Raw genomic sequence first — 27,168 nt, forward strand, 5'->3', positions numbered from 1 at the left:
AGATTCTTTATTTGTTCATCCTCATCTTCATTATGGAAAATCGAGTAATTATACTTCTCCCCCAAATGCCTTAATTGTTGCATTTGATTTCTATTTTCCCATTGTTGATTTTTCAATTTTGTTTTGGTGTTGTAGATGGTTGGCAAAGTAGAAACATTCTTTGGGTTTACGAGCTTTATATGACCAAGTATATCAAGAGGTTTCATACGGTTTTCCATCATGAAACTTACAATGAGTTTTCTTCATCATTAAGCCGCGCCGCATAAGGATGGGATAGCAAAGTATCCGGTGTGGGATGGTTATGACGACCGCATACAACTTTCTCCAAATACCAATACCACTCCTCACTTTTCACACTTTTCTTGTTGTGCTTGAATTGAAGCTTGAACGGGCATTTAGTCTTCTTAGTGAAAGTAGTATTCTTCCTATTCGTCTTTGGTTCATATAGGGTACCCTTTTTCACATGACTTTTACTTTCTCCACTACACTCGCAAACCATTTGAAAGTGGCGGTCATTTGTTGATCCATTATAAACTATAACACACATAATTGACTTGCCACGTTCTCTAGCCCATTTCTTTGCATCTTCTTTATCTTTCCATCTCTACATGTTCCAAAAACTCAAATTTAGTAAAAAAACAAAAACATAGTGAATGAGCAACATATCTTTCCATTAGTTTCAAAAAAGAAAAAAAAACACTTACCAAGTCATTCAAATAGTGATGGGATGAATCTTCGGTTAGAATTTCGTTTGCATTAGGTTGAGAAGGCATTGGGCTAGGTGGAAGCACAATCTATCAACCAAAATATCACAATATTAGTCAAAAAAAATAAAGAATACTAGAATTACGTCCAGGTTATAAGGTACACGGACCCAGACGTTTTAGGCATAGGAAAGGTTACGGTTGAAAAATTCAACCTCTAACCTAGACGTTTTCAATTACGGTTGGAAACGATGAAAATATAACCTAGACGTTCTCACTTACGTTTGGAAATCCAAAATCCTAACCAAGACGTAAAACAAGTAATAAATACCAATGCAAAAACTATTTACGTCTGTGTTTTGGATGAATCTAACCTAGGCGTAATTCTCAAATTTTGTCCTATTGGAAACCAGTTACGCTCGGATTTATCCCAAACCTAGGCGTAAACCCAACTTACGGTTGGAAACGAAGACCAAACCCTCTTCCAAACCCAGGCGTAAAACTAACTTACGGTTGGAAATCAAGCCCAACCCAGACGTAATCTGCCATGAAAGTCTAAAAATCTGAAATTTTTTTACGTACTTAAGCTAGTTTTGAGCGAAATTGAACCCATAGGAGATAGTTTAGAGGTGTACCTGTTGATTTTCAACCATTGGTTCTTCACTTTGTTGATTTATTTCTTCAACTGGTGGAGATTCATCATCACTTTGTGTTAAACCCTCTCTACCATCTAACAAATCATCAATCTCTTGGTCTCCAACATGAGGAATGTAAAATTTGTTTTCTCTATCATACAAAGATTCACCCACCTCGAATTTGTAACTTGTTTTATCCATTTTTGTTGAGTGAATCAAACAATCTAGGTTTTGAAAAGAATCTCCAATTTTTTGTTTTTTCCTCTTCTCTCTAGTTTTTCTCCCACATAACTTTGTCCCAGACTTTACAAATATATATCAAAATTCATCTTCTTAATTTAATTAGATAATAATTAAAATTAACTAAATAAATAAGGGTTGTTTGGTCATTACACAATTATTTGAGATAAAGGGTTTTTGAAATTACTTACGGGTGACCCGTTTTTGTCCTATTAGGTGACGCCCCTCTAATAGAATGTGACGCCCCAATAATAGCCTTCAAAAGGAGCATCCAACGGTCAGAAATTGAGGATAACTCACCAAAACCCTCCCTCTCGATACTGGAAAGAAGGTAGCAAAAATGGCAGCAATCTCATCTCTATCTTTAACATCATCATCATCAACGACATCTATTCACTCGTTTATCTCTCCTCAAACCAACAAAAACAGCTTCAATTTGATTTCACTGAAGAAGAAGAAGAGTCAAACATCCTCCATCATCATATGCTCTTCTACTAGTAAAACCTCCTTCCTTCTTTCTTCCATTCTCCCCCTCTCTCGCTCTCACTAACTCATTCATAACTGGTTGATTTCAGATGGAAGCAATGATTTATCAAGTAAAGAGAAGAAAATCTTATTGGAAAGATATGGTTATGACCATGACGAATACTTATCCCAGACAACCTCAAAGGTGCCATTTTCTTCTTCCTCTTCTTCTTTCAAAGTTTAATTTTGTTTAATTTCTTGCGTTTGTTTCTCAAAATGAGATCTTGGGTTGTTAAAAAAATTGGGTTGTTAATTTTATAGACAAAGAGAAGAAAAGAAATGGATAAGACAAGTAAAGGAAAGGCTGCCGTGCCAGCTAGAACTACTCATAAATTACTTCAGGTACATCCTCTGGTTTTCAGCTGGGCATAATTTGGATATGTTTGCACAAATTTGAAATTAGTCTTAGGGCATTCTGTGTTGACGATTTTGGTGCTTAATTTTGTGTGTTTTGAAGGTGCTAGCAGGAACGGCACGCCGAATGAAGTTGCTGTCCCCTAAGGGGATGGATGTAAGGCCGATGATGGAAGTTGTTAAAGGGGCAGCCTTTGATATTTTGCAGGTATAATGGTTTGTATAAGATATTCAAGTGGTAATGTTTAGGGGATAGTATGTCTCTGCTAGAGTGGCTTGTTTTAGGAATGAAAGCACTACTGGTTTTTATTGCTATTCTATCTTTTAGTTACTGTCGAGAATAGGGAATAATTTAGCCAAGTCATTTTGCTTTAGGTAGCTGGTGGATGTCCTGCTTCTCTAAGGCCTGGCCGTTGGTTAGACTTATACAGTGGCACGGGATCCGTTGGGATTGAAGCTATCAGCAGGGGATGTTCGGAGGTGCATTTTTGTAACTTGTCTCAGTATCTTTGCTTGTTTTATGTTTCCCCAAGCAAAATATAAACACTTGTGTTTTCTTTACCTCAGGTTCACTTTGTTGAGATGGATCCTTGGGTTGTCTCTGAAGTTTTGAGACCAAATTTGGAGTGGACTGGATTCCTTGATGCTTCAGTTATACACACGATCCGTGTTGAAAGCTTCTTCGAACGAGCTGAGCAATTTGCAGGTGTGATAACTATGATAGAGCTAAGTCAAGGTTTACGTACCACTGAAACTTGCAGTTTTTATTTTCCATCCTCTAACTACTTATAGTGCTCTTCTTTAAGTTAAATCACAAACTTGTCCGCCGTGGCTGCAATATTTTATGAGAGGCTAGCTCAAGTGCTCAATATTTGTCAGTAAATATAGTAGGATATAGTCTAGACTCTTAAGGTTGGCAGGCCGTCAGATTTCACCCGTAGATTATCTAACTTTGGCCTCGAGGTAAAGTTACTTTGTACGCACCCAAGTTCAGACACACTTATTGTTGCTGTTGCATCCCTATTAGCTTGATATTCAAAAGTTGAAAGATACGTAGTAGTATTTGTGAACATTTTTCAAAAGACAGTTCAGGTGCTAAAGTTTATATTTTAAACTCTACCCTACATATTTGTATATTCTCTACTTCCTTCGGTAAGTTCAATTCAGCTGCTTAAGATTGAATAATTTTTTTTTTGTGTAGCGAAACATGGATGCTTTGATTATATTAGTGTGACACCACCGTATGAGGCAGTTGATTATGGTGTCCTGATGAGTCAAATTGCAGAGTCTGCTTTAGTTGGAGAAAATACTTTCATTGTAAGTTTTGCTGCGCATGTGGGGTTTTTTCAGTATCCATATATACAGAAGCTAACATCAGTTATCCATATGTGTGTGTTCATAGGTTGTAGAGTATCCTATAAGAACTGATATGTTGGATTCTTGCGGTTGCATTGTAAAGGTTCTTTCCCTCTCACAGCTAGTTCATGGAAATGCTAATTATAATTACCCTGCAATAAAGAGAAAAAGGAAATCCAAGAAAGCCTTAATCATGTTTATTGCAGGTTGCTGATAGGCGGTTTGGTCGGACACATTTGGCAATATATGGACCTAGTTGGGCTCAGAAGAAGAGAAAATCCAAAACATCAGTCGTTACAGTTGCAGGGACTGTCCAACTACAAGCGCAAAACATAAGCTGAGTAAGACTCGTTCTTAGTTGTAGCACGTCCCAACATATCTTCTCCGTAGACAAAATTTGCTCCATCCCGTGGCATGATATATACACACAATCATTTTACCTTTGAATTGCCATGCATGCAGTCTGTTCAGGTGTCTTTAAAACGCATATTTACATTATGAACTCGTGTATAGCTTATATGAAGAAAAGAATCTTGCGAGAAGGATTTTGGATAAGCTTCCTCTTCACTAGTTTAAAAAGTTGTTGGATTTTCTGCTAGAATAGTTTGTATCGATCTTAGCATAGCAAAAAGAAAAGAAAAGAAAAAAAAAAGACCCTAAAGTGTAAAAACTAAAAAGAACCTAGTAAGAGAAAAGGGTCTTTTAAATCAACCATTCCTCTTCGATCGTGATGCTTTTTTATTAACGTGGAGGCGCAGAAGAATGGTTATGTAGTGTACAAATGCACATGTTTTGCTTCTTAAGTCTACCAGTTTATGTGGCCATAGATTCAAACCATAAAGTCACCATGTATAAATAATCTGCTAAGCTGCCTAGATGACATGAACAAACACCCTACACTAAGGGAAGGTGTCCAATCGTATTAGATGCTTTTCAAGTTTTATGTACAATGCGGTTATTTTTTGTGAACTCCCAAAATCTATCTACTATATTGTAAGTTGTACAAATGCACATGTTTTGCTTCTTAAGTCTACCAGTTTATGTGGCCATAGATTCAAACCATAAAGTCACCATGTATAAATAATCTGCTAAGCTGCCTAGATGACATGAACAAACACCCTACACTAAGGGAAGGTGTCCAATCGTATTAGATGCTTTTCAAGTTTTATGTACAATGCGGTTATTTTTTGTGAACTCCCAAAATCTATCTACTATATTGTAAGTTGTAGCATAAACGGTATTCACAATATAAAGATTAAAGATACCAATAATGACTCTTTTTTCACCCAGAATCCCAAAATCATTCTGGAACCTTTTTCCGTATTGAATTTAACGAATGTACAATCTAATTAAATGCAATTTACACGTATATGTCCTCGTTCTTGCCTTTTCTATTGTATAAGACTTAAATCATAATGTTTTTTAACGGACATTTCAAATCCATCATTAGACTTCAAAAGCAATGTTGTCTGATTCTTTGGCTCATATAAAAGAAGCCAATGATACATTTCCTCTTTTATGAGCATTATTTTTAAGATTCTCTTGTGTAACTAATAGACCTATTGATTCTGTTAGTTCTCTCGAAGGAGAGGAACATATTTTCCCTGTACATATGCTTTTTTCTATGCTTCAAAGATGGCCATCTTTTAAGCAAGTATATGTTTGGCAGCCGCCAAACTTGATTGCAAACTAGACAATATTGGTTGCAGTCCCCCCCATGATTAGTTGGTGAAATTCTTGATTCTCCTATTAAAAAATCTGGGTTTTACTGTAACATTCAACTTGTCAGTATTGTTTACTATTCCATAACCTTTTTTGCAATCCTTCAGTAGATTGCGATCTTCATTTATTCTGTAAGATCGTATCTTCTTTCAATAAAAGTATGATCAAATACACTGTACTTATGGATATGAGATCATTTTGCATGTTCTTTAGTTACCACTAATTTGGCTACAGCGATATGATTTTGTTAGGAAAACGGTATACATGATTGGGAGATCATCCTCTCAAAATGTATGTGCTTAGTTCATCTTAATTCTAGCTCCACCACCGGAGTATAAATATAGTTGTTTTATTAAATAGTACTTGGGGCTGTAAAGTTTTCTTTCACGCAAATTTTTTTTGGACAATTTTAGATGTATCTGAACATATTATTTTTACGTAATTAGGGTTCACTAACTCCAAGAAGCTCTGCTTTTGGTTTTGATAGTGTACATAAGTTAAGATAGCGAGGTACTAGGTCTCTTTGGGTTATGGTATCTGGTTGAGTTGCGCATGAAAGTAAGCAACTGAAAGCAAAGAGAGGGACAGTTAGGTTGCTATGGACCCGTTCCAGTAAAACTTTAAAGTAACCGAGTGTTCAACTCTCTCCACGTCATTTTCAGAATTACCAGCTATAACTTTCTTTCTTTCTTCTGTTTCTCTTTCAATTCTATTTAAGTTCAAGGTTCAAGAAAAGTGTAACAAGAATTACTTCCACCTATAAAGAAAACCTACACTACCACTTCTTAAACACCAAAATACACTTTGCCTTACTACCCACTCTCTGTTTCTCTCTCTCTCTCTCTCTCTCTCTCTCTCTCTCTCTCTGACTCTTCTCTATTTCTAAGTTCTTTGGCTTCTTTCATTTTGAAATCTGAGAAACTCGTATGAACATAACTTATTCATGCATGGTCTTACATAGGAAAACAACATGATTATTCTGAACTCTTATTGTTCATGTCTCTTTTGGAAGTACAGGTGATGATGTTTTCTAGATAGGGAAGATATTATACGCATAAAAGAGAAGAAGAAGAGAGATATGGGTGGAGGTGGGGTTTTAAGGAGTTTTGTTAGAATTGTTGCCTTTGTTGGTTTTATTGTGTTTTTTGTTGTTGGAGTACTAACAAGTGAAGAAGTCAACAAACCAACAAAAAGAAGTTTCAAGTATTCTGCGATGATTACAGAAAGTGAAAGACATAATGGTGATGTTGGTGTTGTTCATCCAACTGGTTTAGATCCCAATTCCATGAGCAACAGAAAAGTTCCGAATGGACCCGATCCCATTCATAACAGGTACATATATCTTTATCCAACCCTCTTCTTCTTCATTTTTTTCATGTCCGGGGACACATATTTATAGATATATGTGTGCATGCGTCAATCTACTAATTCGGTTCAGTTTTGATTTGTGAATGTCCAACACAACTATGTTTGATGGTCTAAACCTATGTTTAGTTGAGACTCTACCTAAGTAGTTTGTAATTGATGATTAACGTTAGCATGGTAAGGTGTAGGCAGTTATGTATAGAGGTGATTATTCAACTCCAAACTGCTGCACCTTCTCTACTGAAGGCCAGGTCGTCATTCTTTTCTTATTTCGTAGAATCAACAATTCGTTAGAAACTTGTAAGTCATGTATTATGAAACCAATTTGGTTCTTGATGTGGAATATTTTTGAGTGGAGCAGCAGTTGTGTATCAGAACTATACCTGGTCTCTGTCTTGATGCATTTAGAAAAACGTAGTCCTTAAGGAACAAAAGTTGCTAACAAACACGAAATCTTTAAATTTCTCTTATTTTAAGAGAGGAACTAAAAAGAGACTAAAGGGAGAGAGATACGAGAGACAACTTTATTCATAACTCATAGGAGCACCATGCCATTCATCTTTTAATTTCTTCTTTTTCCCAATTTAAATTTGGCTGCCTGTTTCTTTCTCTTTTTTATAATTTAAAGAACTTTTCCATTTTCACTTAGCAACCCTACTTCACTGAGCAATTTCTTCATGCTAGACTAGATGTCTTTTTATCCAAATCTAAGCTTTGAATTGTTCTGTAATCTCTCGGACATCTCTCAAACGAATTGTTAGATACCTTGTTTTAAGCTGTGGTTTTCTACTCTGTTTTCAGGAGAGCTGGGAATTCTGGAAGACCTCCTCGTCAAGCTTAAACCTGTATGAGGATACTGAAGCTTCGGCATCATCATTATCGTAATCAGTACTTGTGCAGAATATGAAGTCTACAATTATATGTTTAAGTTTTGAATGAGAAGAATATATAATCGATGTTTGTTAAGACCAATTATGTTTCACATCAAGTTTTAGACAGATTTTGTTTGAAAGTTTGAGTTAGTGGAGAAAAAGATAGATTAAAATCCAATAAAGCTTCTCAGTCACAAAATGCACATACAAGAATCCAGGAGAAGCTACACTTTGCAGACAAGAACTACTTTAGTTTATTTCTTTATTAGAGTGAAGAGAAAGTAAAGAAGGAACAAAACACAAGAAATGTTCTAGTAGTATTAGTAGCAGAAGTGTGGTCATAGAACTTGGAAAAACTCAATGTAAAACAAATAGTCTCCATCAAAAACATCTTTGGCTTTGGCTTTTTGAGATGGTAAGCTTGTGCAGTTGTTCTGTTGTGTTTCAAATCTAAAGCCTTGAAGAGTCCCACCATATACTGAAGCTTTTAGGATTTATTTTTTCTTTCTTTTTGAAGATGATATTGTATTATATTTAACCAAGTGAGATTCTCTGCCAAGGTACAAATTTAATGGTCCATTACTTAAAAGAGGAATTTATGCATTAAAAGTAGTTGTTATTCAAAGCACAAATTTTATCTCAAAGAAAAGAAAGAAAGCCATCTCTTTCTTTTGAGTTTTGGCTGCTTTTAGGGTTAAGATGGTATTGGCTCTTGAGAGTTTGTACCTTAACTTAGTCTTGGTCAGGCACAAAAGCAAAATTTTACTAAATGACATAAAGTGGAGGTTGCACTGTAATGCATCACAAAGCAAATATCCAACCACAAGCACCACCACCACCCTAGCTGTTGGCGGAACTCCGGTTGGACATTTACTACCTGGTTTTGCCAAGAGAAACTTGTAGAAGGTGGGATTCTTAGAATTGGAATATATGCTCAAGACTGTTGAGCTTGATGAGGGGCTTCGTCTGTCACGATTCCTCCTCCTGCCACAGAAAATTAATGCATACTAAGCTCCTAATTCCTCCTGACATCCATGCGCAGTCCATAATTATTCCTCTGGGATATATGTTATGCGACATACACTCCACCCTCATTTTAGAGGGCTGTAAACTGTCTGAAGCCAAAGTAACTAGTATTTCTCCTCCCATCACCAAACCACAAGAAACTCTTTATGATCCTTTCACAAGTATCAACGACACACTTTGGTCATTTATACCTTGACATGGCATAAATGGGAATTCTACACAGAGGACACTATAATGGAGAAAAAAGAAGCTCGCACTTCTAGCTGGTTTGCCTTGCAACATTGCTATTATATACCCGGAAATGATAAACCTACCGAGCTGAAAATCCCGCCAAACCTCCAGCATCTCACATTTTATGGGCCCACCACTAAAAAAAAGTGGTCCCGTGCTAATCCCATTACGCGAAGCCGAAGGGACCTAAAATTTGCGTGGAACGGGATTTTTTGTGGTATTACCGCTCGGGTAGCCTATCACTGCTCCTAGAGCATTTCTAAGAGAGGGTGGATCTATTTATTTTTAGTGACACTTCTAGTTAGGAGGGACCAATTGCTAAATATGAGGGTGTTCAAGAAAGTGTTATCTACACCTCCGGTTGCACCTCCACGTCATGTTTTTAACCAATTTTCTCTTAATTCTGAGGGTTAAATTTCTCACTATTGGAGATGGTTTTTTAGATATGAGGTCCTATATTTACCCTATGTGTAAACCCCATAAATAAAAGGACTAAATGAAAAATCCATGTAGAATTTTTTACACCTTATGTTGGAGATGCTCTTATATACCTGGCATTATCTTGACTATAAAGGTTAGTTTTATATAGAAACAATCGAATAGTCCTAGGATTAGAATAAATATATCTATTTGGTCTTGTTGACTTAGACCAATCGCTCTAGGGTCCTTTTTAAAAACTTATTTTTAGTTTAGTCCAAAAAATTATTATTTGGTTATTGGGAGGACACCACCGACACATAACATAATGAGGTCATCATTTTTTTAAAAAATGTTTTTTTTTTTTTTATTTTTTCTCTCTCTTTATAAAAGTAAATAAAAAACTTAAAAATAAAATATCATTTGAACCATAAGTTAAAAGATAATAAATTTTATATATTCGGAAAGCTCTCGCCGAGATCTATCAAACGAGTATGATTCTTACTATATCTTGAAGCTTTTAATTTTTACGTTATTCTTTAGCCAAAAATCAAATATAAAATGAACTATCATACGAGTTTATTTTACAAAATGAATTACTTGAATGAACAACTATACTAGCTAGTTCATAACTTCATTCTACAAAGTTAACTGCTTGAATGAACTATCATATGTTTTCATTCTACGGAATGAACTCCGAGCATGAACTAACAAACAAAATCATTCTACAAATAAACTATCATACGAGTTTATTCTGCAAAATGAACTACTATTCCGAATATATAAAGTTTATTTATTTTCAATTTATATTCTGAGAGATTTTTAAATTTTTTTTTGTTTATGTTAATAACTAAAAGAAAATAAAGAAGAGAGAGAAAACAAAGAAGTAGATAGTCCAAACTCCAACCAAGGTCAAGAATTAAGAGAGAGAAAATGGTACTTTAGATATCTTAATATTTTTGAATATATAAGGACCAAACTAAACTCCCCTTTTGTTGATGAACCAAATTAACTTGGGACCACCTAAAATAAGACCAAATTGAATTTTTCTCTAGTTTTATTAGCTAAGTATCCACGTGATGATTCAAAATTTGATAGTTTAAGCCACCAAATGTTTTCAGTGCCATTCAGTGATCAATTATTCCTCAGTACAATCAATGAAATTTCGATCAATAATCTCAAAATCTAATGCATGCATATTGTGATCGACGAGAAGAATGCTTTGAAGATTCATCTAGTACTTACAAATATCCTCTACTAATATGATATTCGCTAGATAAGCAAAGTCAACCATCTACTATTATTCAAAGTCACCTATGAAGTATATGAGTTCGAAAATCGTCATCTCTATATTGTTTACCGATCAAAAGATTAAATAGGTTAGCTCGAACTTTAATATCTTTTCGTATTTTTTTTATCCAGCGGAGACAATGAAATATGCCTTGTCAAATCTATTATAATAGTTATTTATTTGAATAACAATATTTTGATATCCAACGGTTCAATCACATTTATTCAACTTATTTATTATACTTGAAAATTTATTTGACCACGTAATATATGTAAATTTCAACATTGGTCAGTTTCTGTCAGTATCACTGATACCATCATATTTGTATGTGTATCGATGAGGACCTATAAAATATCAATACCCGATACAGCGAACCATGGTCACAATAACTTGACAATTAAACATCAACAATGATTATCTGTCTAAAACAAGAAACAACATTGGGACTTCTTTTTTTTTTGTGTTTGCTAAACAAAGAAGGGAAATGAACAAAAAAGGCTAAGAACAGTTTCCCTTAGTAGTCAGAAAAATCAAGCACGATGGAGGGGATTCTAACCACCAGAAACATGCTTGGTCAGATTGAATGTACTTAGATAAGTTGTGAGAAACACAGTTAGCGCTCCTTTTAACGAAATTGAATTCCACTTTCTGAATTTTCTGCATTAGATTTCTTATTTTTTAAATTTGAGACTTGATTTTCCAGGGGAATTTTCACCGAAAATTTGTTGAGCCCCTTCAGTATAACGTGCTCAAAGCCTTTCTTAGTTCCCAGTTGCAACGCCATGACAAAGCCTTTTCTTTAAGCTTCAATTGGTAGATGAGAATTGAAAAAGTCAGTACATACCTCGTCGGGTGATTCCTTGCAATAGTTGCACAAGCAGCAATACCCACATCGAAAGCCCCATCAACATTTATCTTTATGATTTCTTCATATGGAGGTCTCTAAGAGAAGTTATGATATGGAGAGCTAGAAGATTTGAGCTTTACGACTGTAATATACTCCCTCCATCCCTAAATAGATGACCTAGTTTTTGTTTGCACAATTCTTAAGGCAAGGAGGAGAAGAGTGTATTTTTAAGTATTTTTTACAATTACATTCTTATATATAATAACTAGTAAAATTTAGAAATGGTTTATCTGTTAAACTATACCACGGATGTTATTAAACTTTATACCGTTGAAAAGCATTTTAAAATACCTACATAACGAATATAAACATGACTATCAAATTATATGTATTTCTTTTATTAATAATAATCAATTAAAATGGTAGTTTTATAAATATCTCTTTGTTTAAGGATATAGGTTATCTATTAGTGGGATAAAATTTAAAAAATAAATAGGCCATCTATTTAGGGACGAAGGGAGTAAGAAATGATGTCATTTTCCTCTAGCCGAAAATAAAAATCATGCCAGTGGTATGTATTTTTTATAATTCTGTCCACATCTGGTTTCACATTGTTGAATGTCATTTCGTTTATGGTTTTCCATATAGCCAAGAATAAATTAGCTCTCTATCTAAAATAATCGAAACCATCACCTTTCCCTAGCCGTCCACTGATGCAGATTTTAATAGACAAGTTTGAGTTAAGATCAGGACTGAAAACTATAGGGGAAGCAAATAACATAAACTTTGTATTGGGTATAAAAGAACAAATGATCCAAATTTTTAAGAGAATTTTTATAGAGCCTGCAATCTTGGTTAGATCCCCGGAAAAATTTCCAATAGGGGTGGCAGTGGGCGGATCTTTTTGGAGCAATCTCCATAAGAATACCTGAATTCTAGGGGGGAGGGTATGCATTTGACATTCCAGAAATGTTTCCAAGGAGTATCCTCTTCATGAGAGTTTGACGTAGATGGTTGACTAGTCTTAAGGATTTTTTGAAATGATTATGTTAAGAAATCCCGATTGGGGTGTTGAGTCCATATAACCATATCTTGGTTATCATCTTCAGCATCAGGATTATATATGTTCATCACTTGCGCAGCTATGGTATTCTGTATAACCAAGTCCTTCACATATTTAATGCCAACTCTGTGATGATTTTCTTCTTTAAAGAATGATCATGGTTTTGTGGAATCCATGGTTCTTTCTAAACCTCAATTGTTTCACCATTTCTTACTGTCCAGCAACATCTTCTTCGCATATCCTCCTGACAGTTGAGCATTAACATACCATGTAAAAGAACAAGAGGTTGGTGTTTTACACTCCTAGAAAGATTGATGTTTCCGATATTTGGCCTCTATTATTTAGACCCATAAGAAATTTCCAAATGTTTTTGAAAGATTGATGTCTCCGATAAGCGCGCTTTGTTGGGATCCTTAGTGATCTAAATCTCATCCCTCCCTGCGATTTCCCCCCTCAAACTTCTCCCATTTGATGTAATATGTCTTTTTGGTATCCTTAGAATGGAACCACCATAAATTCCTTATAAATCTTGTCAACTTGTTGATGACTTTATTAGAAACAAGTGAATTTCCATGTAATATGATGAAACTAGGCCTAGAACATGCTTTATCGTAGTTGCTCTGCCTGCATGAGTCATGAAATTCCTCCTACCCCGCTATTTTTTTCTTCAAATCTAAGCATTAGGAAGTCATACGAGTTCGTTATATACGCTGGTTTCAAAGAATCTTCACCAAGATACTAGTCGTCATTTTTCATTTTCTGCACTCCGAGTTTTGTTGCTACTTCATCTTGTTTCTGAGTAAGGACACCTTTAATGAATATAACCGAAGATTTTTGAATATTAGCATGTTGACTAGTCCACCTTGTCTACTTGTTGAGAATGTGTTGGAGAGAATTTATAGTTTGGTCAATGAGCATTCCGAACATTAGTAAATCATCAACAAATGCCCATCTATTCAATTTGTATCCATTGTAGGGGATGCAATTTTCTATACTTCTCATAACCTAAAACAAACATTGCGTGCAGAGGATAAATAGATACAGTGAGAGAGGACAACCTTGTCTCAATGCTCGCTCACTCACAAAGAAGCCTTCAGCGCTGCCATTGACTATAATTTAAAAAGAAGCAGAGGTGATACATCGCATTATCAGATTGTGACTCTTACCTAATACGCCAAATATTTTTGAGCAATAACTAAAAAATATCCAACATACACTATCATATGTTTTACTAATATCGATTTTAAAACAAATGAACCTTTTATAGAATTACACTGATTCATGGAATGAAATAATTCTTTTGCAGCAGTGATGTTGTCCAAAATTAATCTAACAGGGATAAAAGCAGACTGGACTTTACCAAAAAAACTATCCAAGTAAGGTTTTATTCTTTGAGTCGTGATTACAATATAGTAAAGTTCAATAGGCTTATGATCCGCAGGCATAGTAGCACACTTAACTCTTGGAATTAAGACAAGATTAGTGTGGTTTATACCTCTTATAATATTTACAGTCCCAAAACATACTTTGATTTATTTAGGAGCATCCTCTCCAATCAGTTCCCAGCACCTCTTATAAAATAATGATGGCAGCCTGTCTGGTCCTGGTGATTTCAACGAGCGCATCTTCTTTATGACATTCCAAATATCTTCGTAGACGTAGCAACGACTAGAATTTTGGTCACTGTCGATCTGGATGGTGGTGCTGAATTGAATAGGTTAGGAATGGACATCCAGTTCTTTACTGAAAAGTTTTGAAAAATTATTAACAAGATAAGCAGCAATGCTATTTTGATCAGAAATACATTTGTTATTTGGAAGCTACTGTCATGTACCCATGGCGCTAGTAATGGCTTGAGCCGGTTCTAAACTAGTTTTTCTTTTAAAGTAAGGGAAATTTTGAGATAATTTGCTTAGATGATTTTAGGTCTTTATATCCTCGAGTTTTATGTTTAGAGATTGTTGTAATAATAATTGTGGGTGTTCAGTTATTACAGGTGAAGTACTTATACCAAATCATTATAAGACTTATTTTCATCAATAAAATTGTATGTGCTTTCAATCGAAAGTCTTAAGGCTTTGTTTACAAAGAAAATGTAGCTCAACTACTATCATCATCATCTCACTCTTGTCATACCAGGGTAAAATTTGGAATCAGATTCCTTTTATGGAACATGTATCACGTTTATCCCCGAAAAACCCACCGTTGAAGACCTTGCCGTCATTGTTCAGTAATACACAAAGAGTTTGAAGGATTTACAAAATCGTTTTCACAAATTAGATTATCAATTTGAAAAGGTTGAGGATGCTCATGCGATGGATACATCTCGAATGGACTTTAACTTTGTTGTTCTCTATAAATTGTTCGGATTAGATACACCGACCTTTTATCTTCGCATTCATCAACTACTCTACTAAATCCGTGTTTAACTTATGAGTCTCACACCGGTCCTGGTAATTATTCAGTGGGTTTCGAGATCTCGTCAAGGATATTTCTCACAGAGAACCAGGTAAGTTTTCTCATACTTCTAAAGTGGATTTTTTTGAGATTTGATGGTACTAATCCTCGTTGTTGGGTTCTTAAATATGAAAGACACTTCTTCCTTTACAAGTTTCCTGACTTGGGACGAGTTGATATGACCGTGATTGACTTTGAGGCTAAAGCATATTTATGAGTTTTAAATTATCAACTAGGTAAACAATTTATTTCATGAGACAATTTTATTCAGGATTTACGTGTTATATTTAAAGATGTTGCTCTTGATAATCATGTTGGTAGTTTTAATAAGCTATCCTAAATAACTATTATTGATCATTATTATGATCAGTTTGAGCACTTTAAAAGTTTAATTACTGTTAAAAACTAAAATATTCTTGAGAGTTTCTATACACTCAGTTGTATCAGTGGATTGAAAGAAGAAACTCGTACAACTATGCAAATGTTTAAACCAAAGACTACTTATAAAGCTTTCTAGTTGGCTCGAATGCAGCAAGCTACTGTAAATCACACTCCTAAACCAATAAAATCTACCTTTATTTATCCCACACATCAAGCTGTTTATCACCCACCTTCTTGTGACAAACCTTTTTTTCTCCCAATATGCACATTTCAATAAACCCAATATTTCATCTACTACGTCCATTATTACTCACCTTTTTACACCCACTAAACCTGACACTTCAAACCCCACCTATTAAAAAACTCACTCCCCTGCAAATGAAGGCTAGAAAGGAAAAATGCCTATGTTATAACTATGATTAATTTAATAGACCTGGACATATGTATAAGTCTCAACAATTGTTCATGTTAATTGATGATCAGGAAGAGACAAGTGATAATACTGACATATCTATTGAAAAAGTACCTACAGATTCTCCTCTAGTAGTGATACCACTACCACATGGAATTTCCTTGCATTCTTTGACAGGAAATGTGGCCCACGACACTACCCGCATCTATTGGCATATCAACAAATTTCTTATCATGGTTTTGATTGATGCTGGCAATACTTATAGTTTCATTGATTCTCACATAACTAATAAAATTGGTCTTCATGTTTCTCCTACTGGCCAAATGGTGGTTACAGTAGCAAATGGTGATAACACAATTAGCAAAAGAATGTGTCAGAATCTCCACTGGGAAATGCAGGGTGACCAAACTTTTTGTTGACTTGAGAGTTATACCACTTGGTGGTTGTGACATGGTTCCAGGAGATGATTGTCTACTCCAACTTGGGGATGTACTATTCAATTTTTCTCATCTCAGAATTTCCTTATTGCACCAAGGAAGTAAGATCGCACTTCAGGGAAGTTCTTCTAAACCTTCTCTTAGTATCATTAGTGGGTCTTCTATTAAAAAAGTTTGTCATAAGTAAAGCTCCTACTCTAATTGGTCAGTTTTTTGCCATCAAAACTACCCCTGTCAATTCTGTTCCCCTCAAATATCAGTTGTATTGGATTCTTTTGCGGAACAAACTACACTTCCTCCCTCCAAAGCTTTGGACCATAAAATCTCTTTCAAACCTAATTCAACTCTTACTTCAAAAATACCATATAGATATCCTTACATCCACAAATCTTTATTTAAACAAATGGTATAGGATGTGCTATCTGTAGGACTTACTCAAAATAGTATTATCCATTTTGCTTCTCCTATACTTCTCGTCAAGAAAAAGATGCTTCTTGGAGATTTTATGTTGATTATAGGAAGTTAAATGACTAGATTATTAAGGATAAATTTCCCATTAGTTTGATCGATGAATTGCATGGTTCCATTTTTTTTATTAAAGTGGATTTGAGGTATGATTATCACCAAATCAGAGTTTGTGGACGGGATATCCCCAAACAACATTCAGAACTCATCTTGGTCATTATGAGTTTATCGTGATGCTGTTTGGCCTTATTGATGCACGTGCCACCTTCCAGGATCTAATGAATGAAGTGTTTCAACCCTTTCTCAAGAAATTTATTCTTGTCTTTTTTGATGATATCTTGGTGTACAGTTCATTTATTAAGGAGCACGTTCATCATTTTTTCCGTACCTTATCCTTGCTCTGACAACATTCATTGTTTTCCAAGAGGTCCATGTGCTCTTTTGCTCAACCTTAACTGAAATATTTAGGTCATTTGTTTACTGTTGAAAGAGTGGCTGCAAATCCTAAGATTGCTGGCATGCAGACTTGGCCATAACCAAAGACCCTGAAGCAACTAAGAGGTTTCTTAGGTTTAAATGGTTAATATGAAGATTCACTAAAGGTTTTGGTACCATTTGTGACCTATCACATATATGCTTAAATAAATTTCATTCAAGTGGAGTGAGGATGCACACTAAGCCTTTTCTACCCTTAACAATGACATCAACACCAGTTATGGCATTACCTTAATTCTCTAAACAGATTACTAAAGAAACTGATGCATGCTCCAGAGGAGTAGGAGTTGTTCTTATGCAGGAATGTAAACTAAAAAATGGAATTCCTTTCTACTTATAAAAAGGAATTCCTTGCTATTGTTATGACTGTCAAAAAATGGAAGTACTATGTATCAAATATCTAATTCATCATCCTTACAGATTATCACAGTCTCAAATATTTGATGGAACAAAATTTCTACTGCTCTTCAACAGAAATGGCTTGTCAAGATGATGGGTTCTGACTATGTCATAAGATACAAGAAGGGTATGGACAATAAAGCTGCTGGTACTTTATCAAGACTTCCAGCTGCTTCCACGGAGTGTCAAGACATTTCTACGAGTTACCCTCAATGGGTACAAGATGTTATCTTTATATATAAGAATGAGAATGATACAACAGCTCACCAACATATTACTCAACTGCTTGTCTCTCCTAATCAACCAAATTACTCTTACAAACAAGGCATATTGATATTCAAAGGAAGACTCTTCATTGGTTCAGGTAACAATATTAAATATTTCATCTTACATTCTCCACATTCTTCTGTTGTGGGGTCATTCAAGCATGTTCAGTACATATAACATGCGATATATAATAAATGTCATTAATATATTTATGTGAATTTTATTAAGGGTATGTCACAACAAGGAGGACCATTCTTTACTTTTCTTTTGGAAAACTGTAAAACGTAAACAGTGACATATACTATTCAGTTTGTCTCATTTTGTAAGGTATGTCAATACAACAAAGAGGACCATTCTTTTCCCGGAGTTATCCTCTAACCTCTACCCATACCTTGCACAACGCAATAATATATTTATATGAATTTTATTAAGGGGATACCAATGTCAAATAAAATAAATGTCATTTTGATGGTTGTTGACATATTTACCAAGTATAGTGATTTTATTTCCTTAAGTCATCCATTCACAACTATTACAGTAGCTAAGGAGTTTCTTGCTCATGTTTTCAAGTTAAGTGGCCTTCCAAGTTTTATTGTAAGTAACAGGGATAAGATTTTGTGAATCATCTTTGGAAAGTCTTGTTCAAATCTTTGGGTGCCTCTTACCATCCACAAACAGATATTGGTCACACATAGAGAAGCAATGCTTATATTGAGCAGTATCTTAAGTGTATGACTAGATATAATCCTAAACAATGGGCTATATGGTCGAGTCTTGCTGAATGGTGGTTCAACACCAATTATATCTCATTAGCTTGAAGATGTCTCATTTTTTTCCTTTATATGGATATCAAAATTTGATTTTTCATATTACTGCAACCACTTTTGTAGCATCAATGGGGACTTAATTACAAGAAATATATATTATGCTTCAACTTCTTAAAGACACCTGGATAAATCTCAAGAGAGAATAAAATTTTTTACAGATAAGAAAAGAGCTAACAGAAAATATGAGGTAGGAGATATGGTTTTCCTGAAGCTACAACGTTATAGGCAGACATCAGTGGCCCTTATGAGGAATTTCAAACTCTCATCCAAGTATTTTGGACCCTATGAGGTGTTGAAAATGATATAATTGTTGCTTACAAGTTGAAATTTCCAGTGGGCTCCAGAATTCACCATATCTTTCATGTGTCACAATTGAAGAAACACATTGGATTGCAGGCTTCTACGATCGTACAACTTCCAGCGGTGGATAGTAATGGACAATAAGGCAGATCCTGTTGATGTGCTAGAAAATTGTACCACACGAAGAGGAGATGTTGCAGTTCCCTAGAACTGGTTCAATGTTCTAATTCAGCTCCCGAGGATGCTACTTGGGAAGATACCTCACACATCCATGCTCAATTTCCTGATTTAATCTTTGAGGTCAAGGATCCTTAAATAGAGGAGGCATTCTCATGTACTCATGATGCTAATAATGTCTTGAGCCGGTTCCAAACTAGTTTTTCTTTTAAAGCAAGGCGATTTTGAGATAATTTGCTTAAATGATTTTAGATCTTTATTTCCTCGGGCTATTGTGTTATGAATCAACAAGTTGGGTTGAATTCACACACACAGTAACCTACTCTTTCCAAAAGAATGAGCCTAAATTTTCATTAATATCTTTCTTCTTACCAGATTCAACAAAATCATTGAGAATAAATACATCAATTTTTCCTCTCACTCTCAGCTTTCTACTGTAGTCGTTAGATCTCTCTACCTACTAATCATGTGACTGAGAAAGACAGATAAGATAACCATGGAATGAAAGACACGTATACACTTAATTTGACCAATCAGTTAACTAGGTGAGTGACTATTCGGCTCACTCAAAAGTTATCCAAGGGTCATATGGCTGAGTCACTAATAGGCATATGACAATACCCTCCCCATCTAAACATCCGTGTCCTCAAGGATGAACTCAGGGAATTGAGCATGAATATGTGAGATATCCTCCCATGTTGCATCCTCAGGCTGTGAGTTTGACCATTGAATAAGCACTTGGGGAACTGCAATGCCTACTCTTAAGCTTTCTATATAAGCTAGAACAGCCACAAGAAGGACAATGAAAGCCCAGAAGTATCCACTAAAGGAAGAGAAGTAGAAGGAATCATGTGCTGACCAATCTTTTTCTTCAGTTGAGATATATGAAACACGGGGTGTATTCTGGATCCAATTGGTAGCTTTAACTTGTATGCAACAGTACCAACCTTTTGTAAGACTTCAAATGGGCCATAATATCTTGCTGAGAGTTTAAGGTTGTGTCTGAGGGAAACAAATGATTGCCTGTATGGTTGTAATTTCAGAAACACCCAGTCACCCACATTAAAATATCTGTCACATATGGAGTTATCAGCATAAAACTTCATCCTGTCTTGAGCCTTGAGTAAATCCTCTTTTAGTAGCTGCAACATGTGGTCTCTCTCTTGAAAGTACTCTTGAACTGAAGCAACTGAGGTAGTAGAATGGACAGGGAAAGCAAGATGTGGAGGGAGATAACCATACAAATCTTGAAATTGTGTCATCTTAAGACTAGTGTGAAAATTTGTATTGAACCGCCATTCAGCTAGAGAGAGCCAATTGGCCCAAAGTTTAGGATTAGTACCAGTCATGCACCTCAAGTACTGCTCCAGGCATGCATTGGTTCTTTCTGTTTGTCCATCTGATTGTGGATGGTAGGTTGTACTGAGATGTAATGAGGTTCCCAGAGAATTGAACAGCTCTTGCCAAAATTGACTAATGAAGATCTTGTCCATGTCTAAAACTATAGAAGATGACAGTCCATGTAGCTTAAAGACATGATGCATAAATTCTTTAGCTACAGAAGCAGCTGTGAATGGATGGCTGAGAGCAACAAAGTGGCTATATCTTGTTAGCCTATCCACAACTACCAGTATAACAGACTTCCTATTTGAGATGGGAAAACCTTCAATGAAATCCATAGACATATGTTGCCAAGCAGCATCTGGTATATGCAATGGCTGGAGGAGGCCAGCAGGAGCAGAGTGTTCAGATTTGTTACATTGGCAAACTTCACAATTGGCGACAAATTGGAGAATGTCTTGTTTCATCTTTGGCCAAAAGAAATAAGACTTGGCCCTATTATAGGTACCTAGCATCCCTGAATGTCAACCAACAGATGATGCATGTACTGATTGCATGATAGAGTCTCTCATGTTATTACCATCACCCACATTAAGTCTCTTTTTGTACCTGAGAATGCCTCCCTGCAAGGAGAAGGAATGATGTGTAGGAATGATGAGTAGTTGAGCTAACAACTGTGTCATCTGTGTAGCTGCTGAGGATATCTTGAGACCACTGAGGTTGAGACAAGGAGATGGAAGAGCATTCAGCAGATTGAGGAAGTATGGACAAGGCATCTGCTACGGTGTTATCTTTACCCATTTTATATTGGATCACATAATCTAACCCCAAGAGCTTCATAAGCCAGTTTTTTTAGAGAATAGAAGTCATTCTCTTCTCCATGAAGAACTTTAAGCTCTGGTGATCAGTGTTGATAAAGAATTGAGTGTGAGAGAGATAATATCTCCATTTTTTCACAGCCATAACAATGGCTAGCGACTGTTTTTCATATGTAGATAAAGCTAAAGCCTTGAGACCAAGAGGCTTACTGAAAAATGCAATAGGTCTGCCATGTTGCATCAAGACAGCACCAACCCCTCTAGTGCATGCATCAGTTTCCAAAACAAATGGTGAAGAGAAATCAGGCAATGCTAGGACTGGAGTAGTTGTCATGGCCTTTTTGAGGTCTTGGAAAGCTTGCAGTGCAGTTGGAGACCAAACAAAGGAGTTCTTTTTAATCATGTCAGTAAGTGGCTTGATAATATTGCCATATCCTTGGATGAATCTTCTATAATAACTAGTGAGGCTGAAGAAACCCCTCAATTGCTTCAAGTTTTTGGGTTGAGGCCATGTTTGCATGGATGCCAGCTTCTCAGGATCAGTAGCAACTTCATTAGCAGATATAAGATGACCAAAATAATTCAACTGAGGTTGAGCAAAGCAGCATTTCTTGAAATTAGCAAAAAGACTGTGTTGTCTTAATAAGTCTAACACTTGAGAGAGATGTGACATGTGTTCTTCAAGGGACTTGTTCTAGATAAGAATGTCATCAAAAAATGCTAACACAAGTTTTCTGAGGAAGGGCTGAAACACCTTATTCATGAGAGATTGAAATGTAGCAGGTGCATTTGTAAGGCCAAATGGCATCACTTTGAACTCATAGTGTCCATGATGAGTTCTAAAAGCAATTTTGTAGATATATTCAATGTGCATTCTAATTTGATGATAGCCAGCTTTAAGATCCAATTTGGTGAAGATGGTAGCTCCATTTAATTCATCAAGTAGTTCTTCATTGAGAGGAATGGGAAACTTATCCTTTACTGTCATATCATTCAGTTTTCTGTAATCTACACAGAATCTCCATGAGCCATCCTTTTTCTTGACCAATAAAATGGGTGCAGCAAATGGACTGGTACTGTCTTGAATAAGGCAAGCATCTAACATCTCTTGAACTAATTGTTCCACCACTGCCTTCTGAATGTAGGGACATCTATAAGGCCTTTGAGAGGTAGGTGTTGAATTAGGTTTTAAGGGAATTTTGTGGTCAATAACTCTGGTAGGGGGAAGTGTGGAATGTGAGTTAAAGACATCATCATAGATGTGTAGAAGAGATGTAATCTTAGGAGGTGTAGGGGCAATGGGTGTAGCTGAAATGGAGAAAAATTGGCCAATAATAGCAGGTGTGTGGTTTTTAACAAATTTGAAAAAAGATTCACCTCTGAGTAAGTTGCAAGAGGGCTTATCAGTGTGTCCTTGCAATGTAATATGTGCACCTTGATGCTAAAAGGAGACTTTAAGGTCAACTAAATTGAAAACAACATCCCCAATCTCTTGATCCAGTCAACACCCAAGACCATGTCGCATCCCCCTAAAGGAAGCACTCTCAAGTCACTAGAAAATTTATACCCTTGCATAGACCATTGTAAATCCTGAAAGACACCATGGCTGACAGTGGTGTCACCATTTGCAACAGTAACCAACATTTGGCCAGTATGATCTATGTGTAAATGTAGTTTATCCGCCAAAGAAGAATCCACAAAGCTATGAGTACTACCAGTATCAATCAAGATAAATATATCTTGATTCAGAAGTTTACCTGGTACTCTAATGGTGCTTTGGGTAACAAGACCAGTCAATGCATGAAGAGGTATCTCCATGGTTGTATCTCCAGAAGTTGATGGAGAAGCTGTCTCTTCTTCAGAGTCCTCAATAGGTGGAGAAGCAGTTTCTTCATCAGAAACCACTAACATGAATAATTGTTGTGTTTTGCAACGATGGCCTGGCTTGTAAAAAACATCACAATTATAACACATCCCTTTATCCATTTTGGCTTGCATCTGAGCAGGAGTGAGTCTTTTAATAGGTGGTAAAGTTGGCTCAGGCTTAGTTGGTGTAAGAGGGTGGGTAATGATAGGTTTATCAGAAGAGAAAGATGGTTTGGGTATATTGGTAAGTGGTGGTAATGAAGATTTATAGCTTGAAGGTGGAGAGAATGAGCTAATAGATGGTTGAAATTGTCTGGGAAAATTTTTGTAACGCTTGGATTGAGAGTCAACTGAAGCTTGTTGTAATCGAGCTAAGTAAAAAGCCTCAGAATCCGAATTGGGTTTAAACATTTGAACAGGGTTACGGATTTCTTCCTTCAATCCACTGATAAAACTCATGGTGAAATAATCATCAGACAGATTTCGATTGTTAGCCTTCATTATAGCTTTTAAAGATTTGTATCTTTCATAGTATTCCTCCAGTAGTAATCTGAGACAACTTATTAAAACTTCCAACATAATTATCATAGGATACATCTTCGAATCGACAACAAACATCATAAGCAAAAGTAGACCAATCAATACAAAATTTACCCTCTTGATAATCTAAAAACCACGCATCAGCCTTATCATCTAAGTAAATAGAAGCTATATCTACCTTCTTAGAGTTGTCGATAGAACTTAAGTAGAAATATCTTTCACATTTACGAATCCAATCTCTCGGATTAGATCCATCGAAACGAGGAAAATCAATCTTAGGTTGGCAAGGAAAATTACCTGAAGTAAAAAGTAAACCAGTACGATGATCAGAATCACTACCTGAATGAATGTTTGCAGTTTCACCATTTGGATATGGCCGAAATGGAACACCGAGATGCTTACATATTGTAGCAAATTGAACACTCGAAGTTTCTTCAATCGAAGTCATCTTGAGTTTGATGTCGGAGACATCTTTTTCTAAAGCTGATAAACGTTGTCCATCAAGCTTTTGCTGAAGAGAAACGTCCTTTACTGTAGGTGAATTCTCACCTCCCGTCATGAATCAAAACACAGGATCGAACTAATCTGATACCAAATGTTATGAATCAACAAGTTGGGTTGAACTCACACACACATTAACCAACTCTTTTCAAAGGAATGAGCCTAAATTTTCATTAATCTCTTTCTTCTTACCAGATTCAACAAAATCATTGAGAATAAATACATCAATTATTCCTCTCACTCTCATCTTTCTACTGTAGCCGTTAGATCTCTTTACCTACTAATCCTGTGACTAAGAAAGACAGATAAGATAACCATGGAATGAAAGACACGTACACACTTAATTTGACCAATCAGTTAACTAGGGGAGTGACTATTCGGCTCACTCGAAATTTAGCCAAGGGTCATATGGCTGAGTCACTAATAGGCATATGACATATTTTTTAGAGATTGTTGTAATAATATCTGGGGATGTTTAGTTATTATAGGTGAAGTATTTATACCAAATCATTGTAAGACCTACTTTCATCAATCAAATTGTATTTTCTTTCAATCGAAAATCTCAAGACTCTGTTTACAAAGAAAATAACACTACCACCACTATCATCTCAATCATGTGCGTCACCTTTTTGTATTTGAGCTAGGTTAAAATTTATTAAAGCCAAAAACGTAATTACAAGTAATATACCTATAGATGGGGAAAAACGGTTTGCTGGTTTTTTAGGAAAATGAAGAATCGAGCGTGTTATCGAGACTCCTCGACCGAGAAAACTGCTGAACCTCACACAGATGCACTGCAAAGGGAGTGCTTAGATTCGAGAGATAAATCTGTAGGACTCCGGCTTAAACCAAGTCAATGACCGTTCCATAGTCAATTCGGTCACAAAGAGGGAGATGGGTTGGTCTGTAGGAGGGAAGCTGAGAATTGTGTGGAATCAATGATAATCAAGGATTGTGGATGTGTTGAAGGTTTCTGCAATAATTGGTAAACTGTGAAGTTTTAATAAGCTCTGATGGATTGATGAATTCTTGAGAGTTGTTACTCGAGAAATTCTGTATGGACGATTGTTGATGATGTCCTCAATCATGGATTCAGAGACTTATTTGTATTGTCAGAGTTGTGAACACATTGATCCCTGTAAGTGTGACGGTTTCTTGAGTGAAAGAGTGGGAAAGTGGGAGATCGTGTTAAAGTCAGTTCCATGTCGTGTGGAGACTTGACTGATCGTGCACCCACTACTTTACTAACTCCTTCAACCATTTGCACGCCTTACGCACATTTCTCGTTGTGGATGAATCCACGTGCTGTAGACCGCCAGATCAAAACCCTAAGTGATATCCCCCCATTTGTGACGTGATTGATGTCTCACAAATCGTGGAGTCTGCAAGGCATACGTGTTTTAATTAGTCAGTTATTGACTGATTAGACAGTGAGTCTAAGTTTTGTTGAATCGAGCATGATTGACGAATGCTCAGTGATTCATGAGTATTAATGTTGCTCGTCTAAGCAAATATTGTAAATTCCACGAGTTGTTGAATATTGATGAGTTACTGAATATACATGGATTATTCGAGCAACTGAGCAAGTATTGCTCGATTCGACGAATTACTGATAAATAACTGAATACTGATAATTGGATCAATATTCGAGCAACCGAGCAAGTATTGCTCAATTCGACAAATTGATAATTTTGACGTGCAACTGAGCAAGTATTGCTCAATTCAACAAAATACTGAACGTTGATAATTTGACGTGCAACTGAGCAAGTATTGCTCAATTTGACAAATTACTAATATTATTAAATATTGATAGCTGAATCAATATTGGAGCAACTGAGCAAGTATTGCTCAATTCGACGAAATATTTATTGGTGACGTGACCCAATAAAATATTTTATATTGGTAGATTACCAAAAATTATATGATTAATTCAGATGTTGGTTGCTGAATCCATCATGAATTCATTAGTGTTTGAATCTTGTTCCGTATGATGATTTGTAGAACATTTATTTGAAACCCTAATTTCAGATCAATTATTTGTTAACTGATGAATCACTGAAAATAGGCCATGAGTGATAGAGATACCGACCACATGGGATATGGCGTCCATGTGGTGCCCAGTGCTCGAGTGAGCATGCACCAGGGTTCTCAGTTGGAGAGTTGGTGAAAGAACGATGATTAAATGCCAGATTCATCATTTACCGAAATATTGCTGGGTTCAACATTAGGTGATAAAACCTAGGTATGACATATGGGGACCGACCAAGAGAGCATGGGACCGACTCTTGGTGGTCACGGGACCAGTTGTTGGCCGTTTGAGCAATCCTCAGGTTGGTTGGACAAGGTTTGGGCCCAATATGAGAAATTGAGCAAATTAGGTCAGAATTATGAAAACGTGTGGGACCGGCTTTGTGCAAGCCCTAGGGATGACTCTGGTCGGTCATGAAGGTATGCACATGTTGCCGTGGTGTCCGTGTCTTGAGAGTTTCAGCATTTTATGATGTGCGTTCGAGCAACATTGTGAATTTTCAGAAGAGTTTCATCTTGACTGAAATTCTTGAATTTTGTTGGAATGAGCATGTATGCTCAATTGATCAATATTTTGTAAATATTAAAATAAGAGTATTTTAATATTTAAAATTGTCATGAGAGGATAGCCGGTCATGTGACCATGTTGGCTTTTAGTTTTTCATGATTCGAGCAAAATTTGAGAAAATATGAAGGAATCATGAATTTTGCTCAAACCAAGGAGTTTCATGAATTGAGGAAAATAATAATTATAAAAGACTAGGGATTGCAAGGTGTGGGTCCGGCACACCTTTTTCTAATTTTATATT

At 36.0% G+C, this 27,168-nt stretch overlaps 3 protein-coding genes across 3 annotated transcripts; 1 reads left to right on the plus strand and 2 right to left on the minus strand.

Annotated features, from left to right (window-relative positions):
* Positions 1 to 226: 226 nt before the first annotated feature.
* Positions 227 to 1,540, minus strand: LOC113343661. Its single transcript, XM_026587793.1, has 3 exons — positions 1,514 to 1,540; positions 705 to 794; positions 227 to 604 (listed from the first exon to the last, which is right to left on the minus strand). The coding sequence occupies exons 1-3, from the start codon at positions 1,538 to 1,540 to the stop codon at positions 227 to 229; spliced, it is 495 nt and encodes a 164-aa protein (XP_026443578.1).
* A 321-nt stretch (positions 1,541 to 1,861) lies between these two features.
* Positions 1,862 to 8,349, plus strand: LOC113343728 (putative rRNA methyltransferase YlbH). The gene is made up of 11 exons (XM_026587858.1): positions 1,862 to 2,076; positions 2,155 to 2,249; positions 2,366 to 2,446; positions 2,562 to 2,666; positions 2,834 to 2,938; positions 3,026 to 3,164; positions 3,660 to 3,775; positions 3,861 to 3,917; positions 4,021 to 4,155; positions 6,554 to 6,868; positions 7,703 to 8,349. Exons 1-9 carry the CDS (start codon positions 1,920 to 1,922, stop codon positions 4,153 to 4,155), a joined length of 990 nt encoding a protein of 329 aa, XP_026443643.1. The 5' UTR covers positions 1,862 to 1,919; the 3' UTR covers positions 6,554 to 6,868; positions 7,703 to 8,349.
* Positions 8,350 to 22,118: 13,769 nt separating this feature from the next.
* On the minus strand, positions 22,119 to 23,791 carry LOC113343662. Its single transcript, XM_026587794.1, has 2 exons — positions 22,967 to 23,791; positions 22,119 to 22,865 (listed from the first exon to the last, which is right to left on the minus strand). The coding sequence occupies exons 1-2, from the start codon at positions 23,789 to 23,791 to the stop codon at positions 22,119 to 22,121; spliced, it is 1,572 nt and encodes a 523-aa protein (XP_026443579.1).
* Between the last annotated feature and the right edge of the window lie 3,377 nt (positions 23,792 to 27,168).

Source organism: Papaver somniferum, unplaced genomic scaffold, assembly GCF_003573695.1.
Source record: "Papaver somniferum cultivar HN1 unplaced genomic scaffold, ASM357369v1 unplaced-scaffold_65, whole genome shotgun sequence".
Classification (NCBI taxonomy): Eukaryota; Viridiplantae; Streptophyta; class Magnoliopsida; order Ranunculales; family Papaveraceae; genus Papaver; species Papaver somniferum.

Excerpts from the sequence above, each read along its gene's own strand:
- LOC113343662 (XM_026587794.1), bottom strand. The coding sequence starts at position 23,791 with ATGAAGGCTAACAATCGAAATCTGTCTGATGATTATTTCACCATGAGT. Across the intron at positions 22,866-22,966 it reads AATTTTCTAGTGACTTGAGA|CATCAAGGTGCACATATTAC; the intron begins GTGCTTCCTTTA and ends GTCTCCTTTTAG.
- LOC113343728 (XM_026587858.1), top strand. The coding sequence starts at position 1,920 with ATGGCAGCAATCTCATCTCTATCTTTAACATCATCATCATCAACGACA. Across the intron at positions 2,447-2,561 it reads CTACTCATAAATTACTTCAG|GTGCTAGCAGGAACGGCACG; the intron begins GTACATCCTCTG and ends TGTGTTTTGAAG. Across the intron at positions 2,667-2,833 it reads CAGCCTTTGATATTTTGCAG|GTAGCTGGTGGATGTCCTGC; the intron begins GTATAATGGTTT and ends ATTTTGCTTTAG.
- LOC113343661 (XM_026587793.1), bottom strand. The coding sequence starts at position 1,540 with ATGGATAAAACAAGTTACAAATTCGAG. Across the intron at positions 795-1,513 it reads AAACAAGTTACAAATTCGAG|ATTGTGCTTCCACCTAGCCC; the intron begins GTGGGTGAATCT and ends TTTGGTTGATAG. Across the intron at positions 605-704 it reads ATCACTATTTGAATGACTTG|AGATGGAAAGATAAAGAAGA; the intron begins GTAAGTGTTTTT and ends TGGAACATGTAG.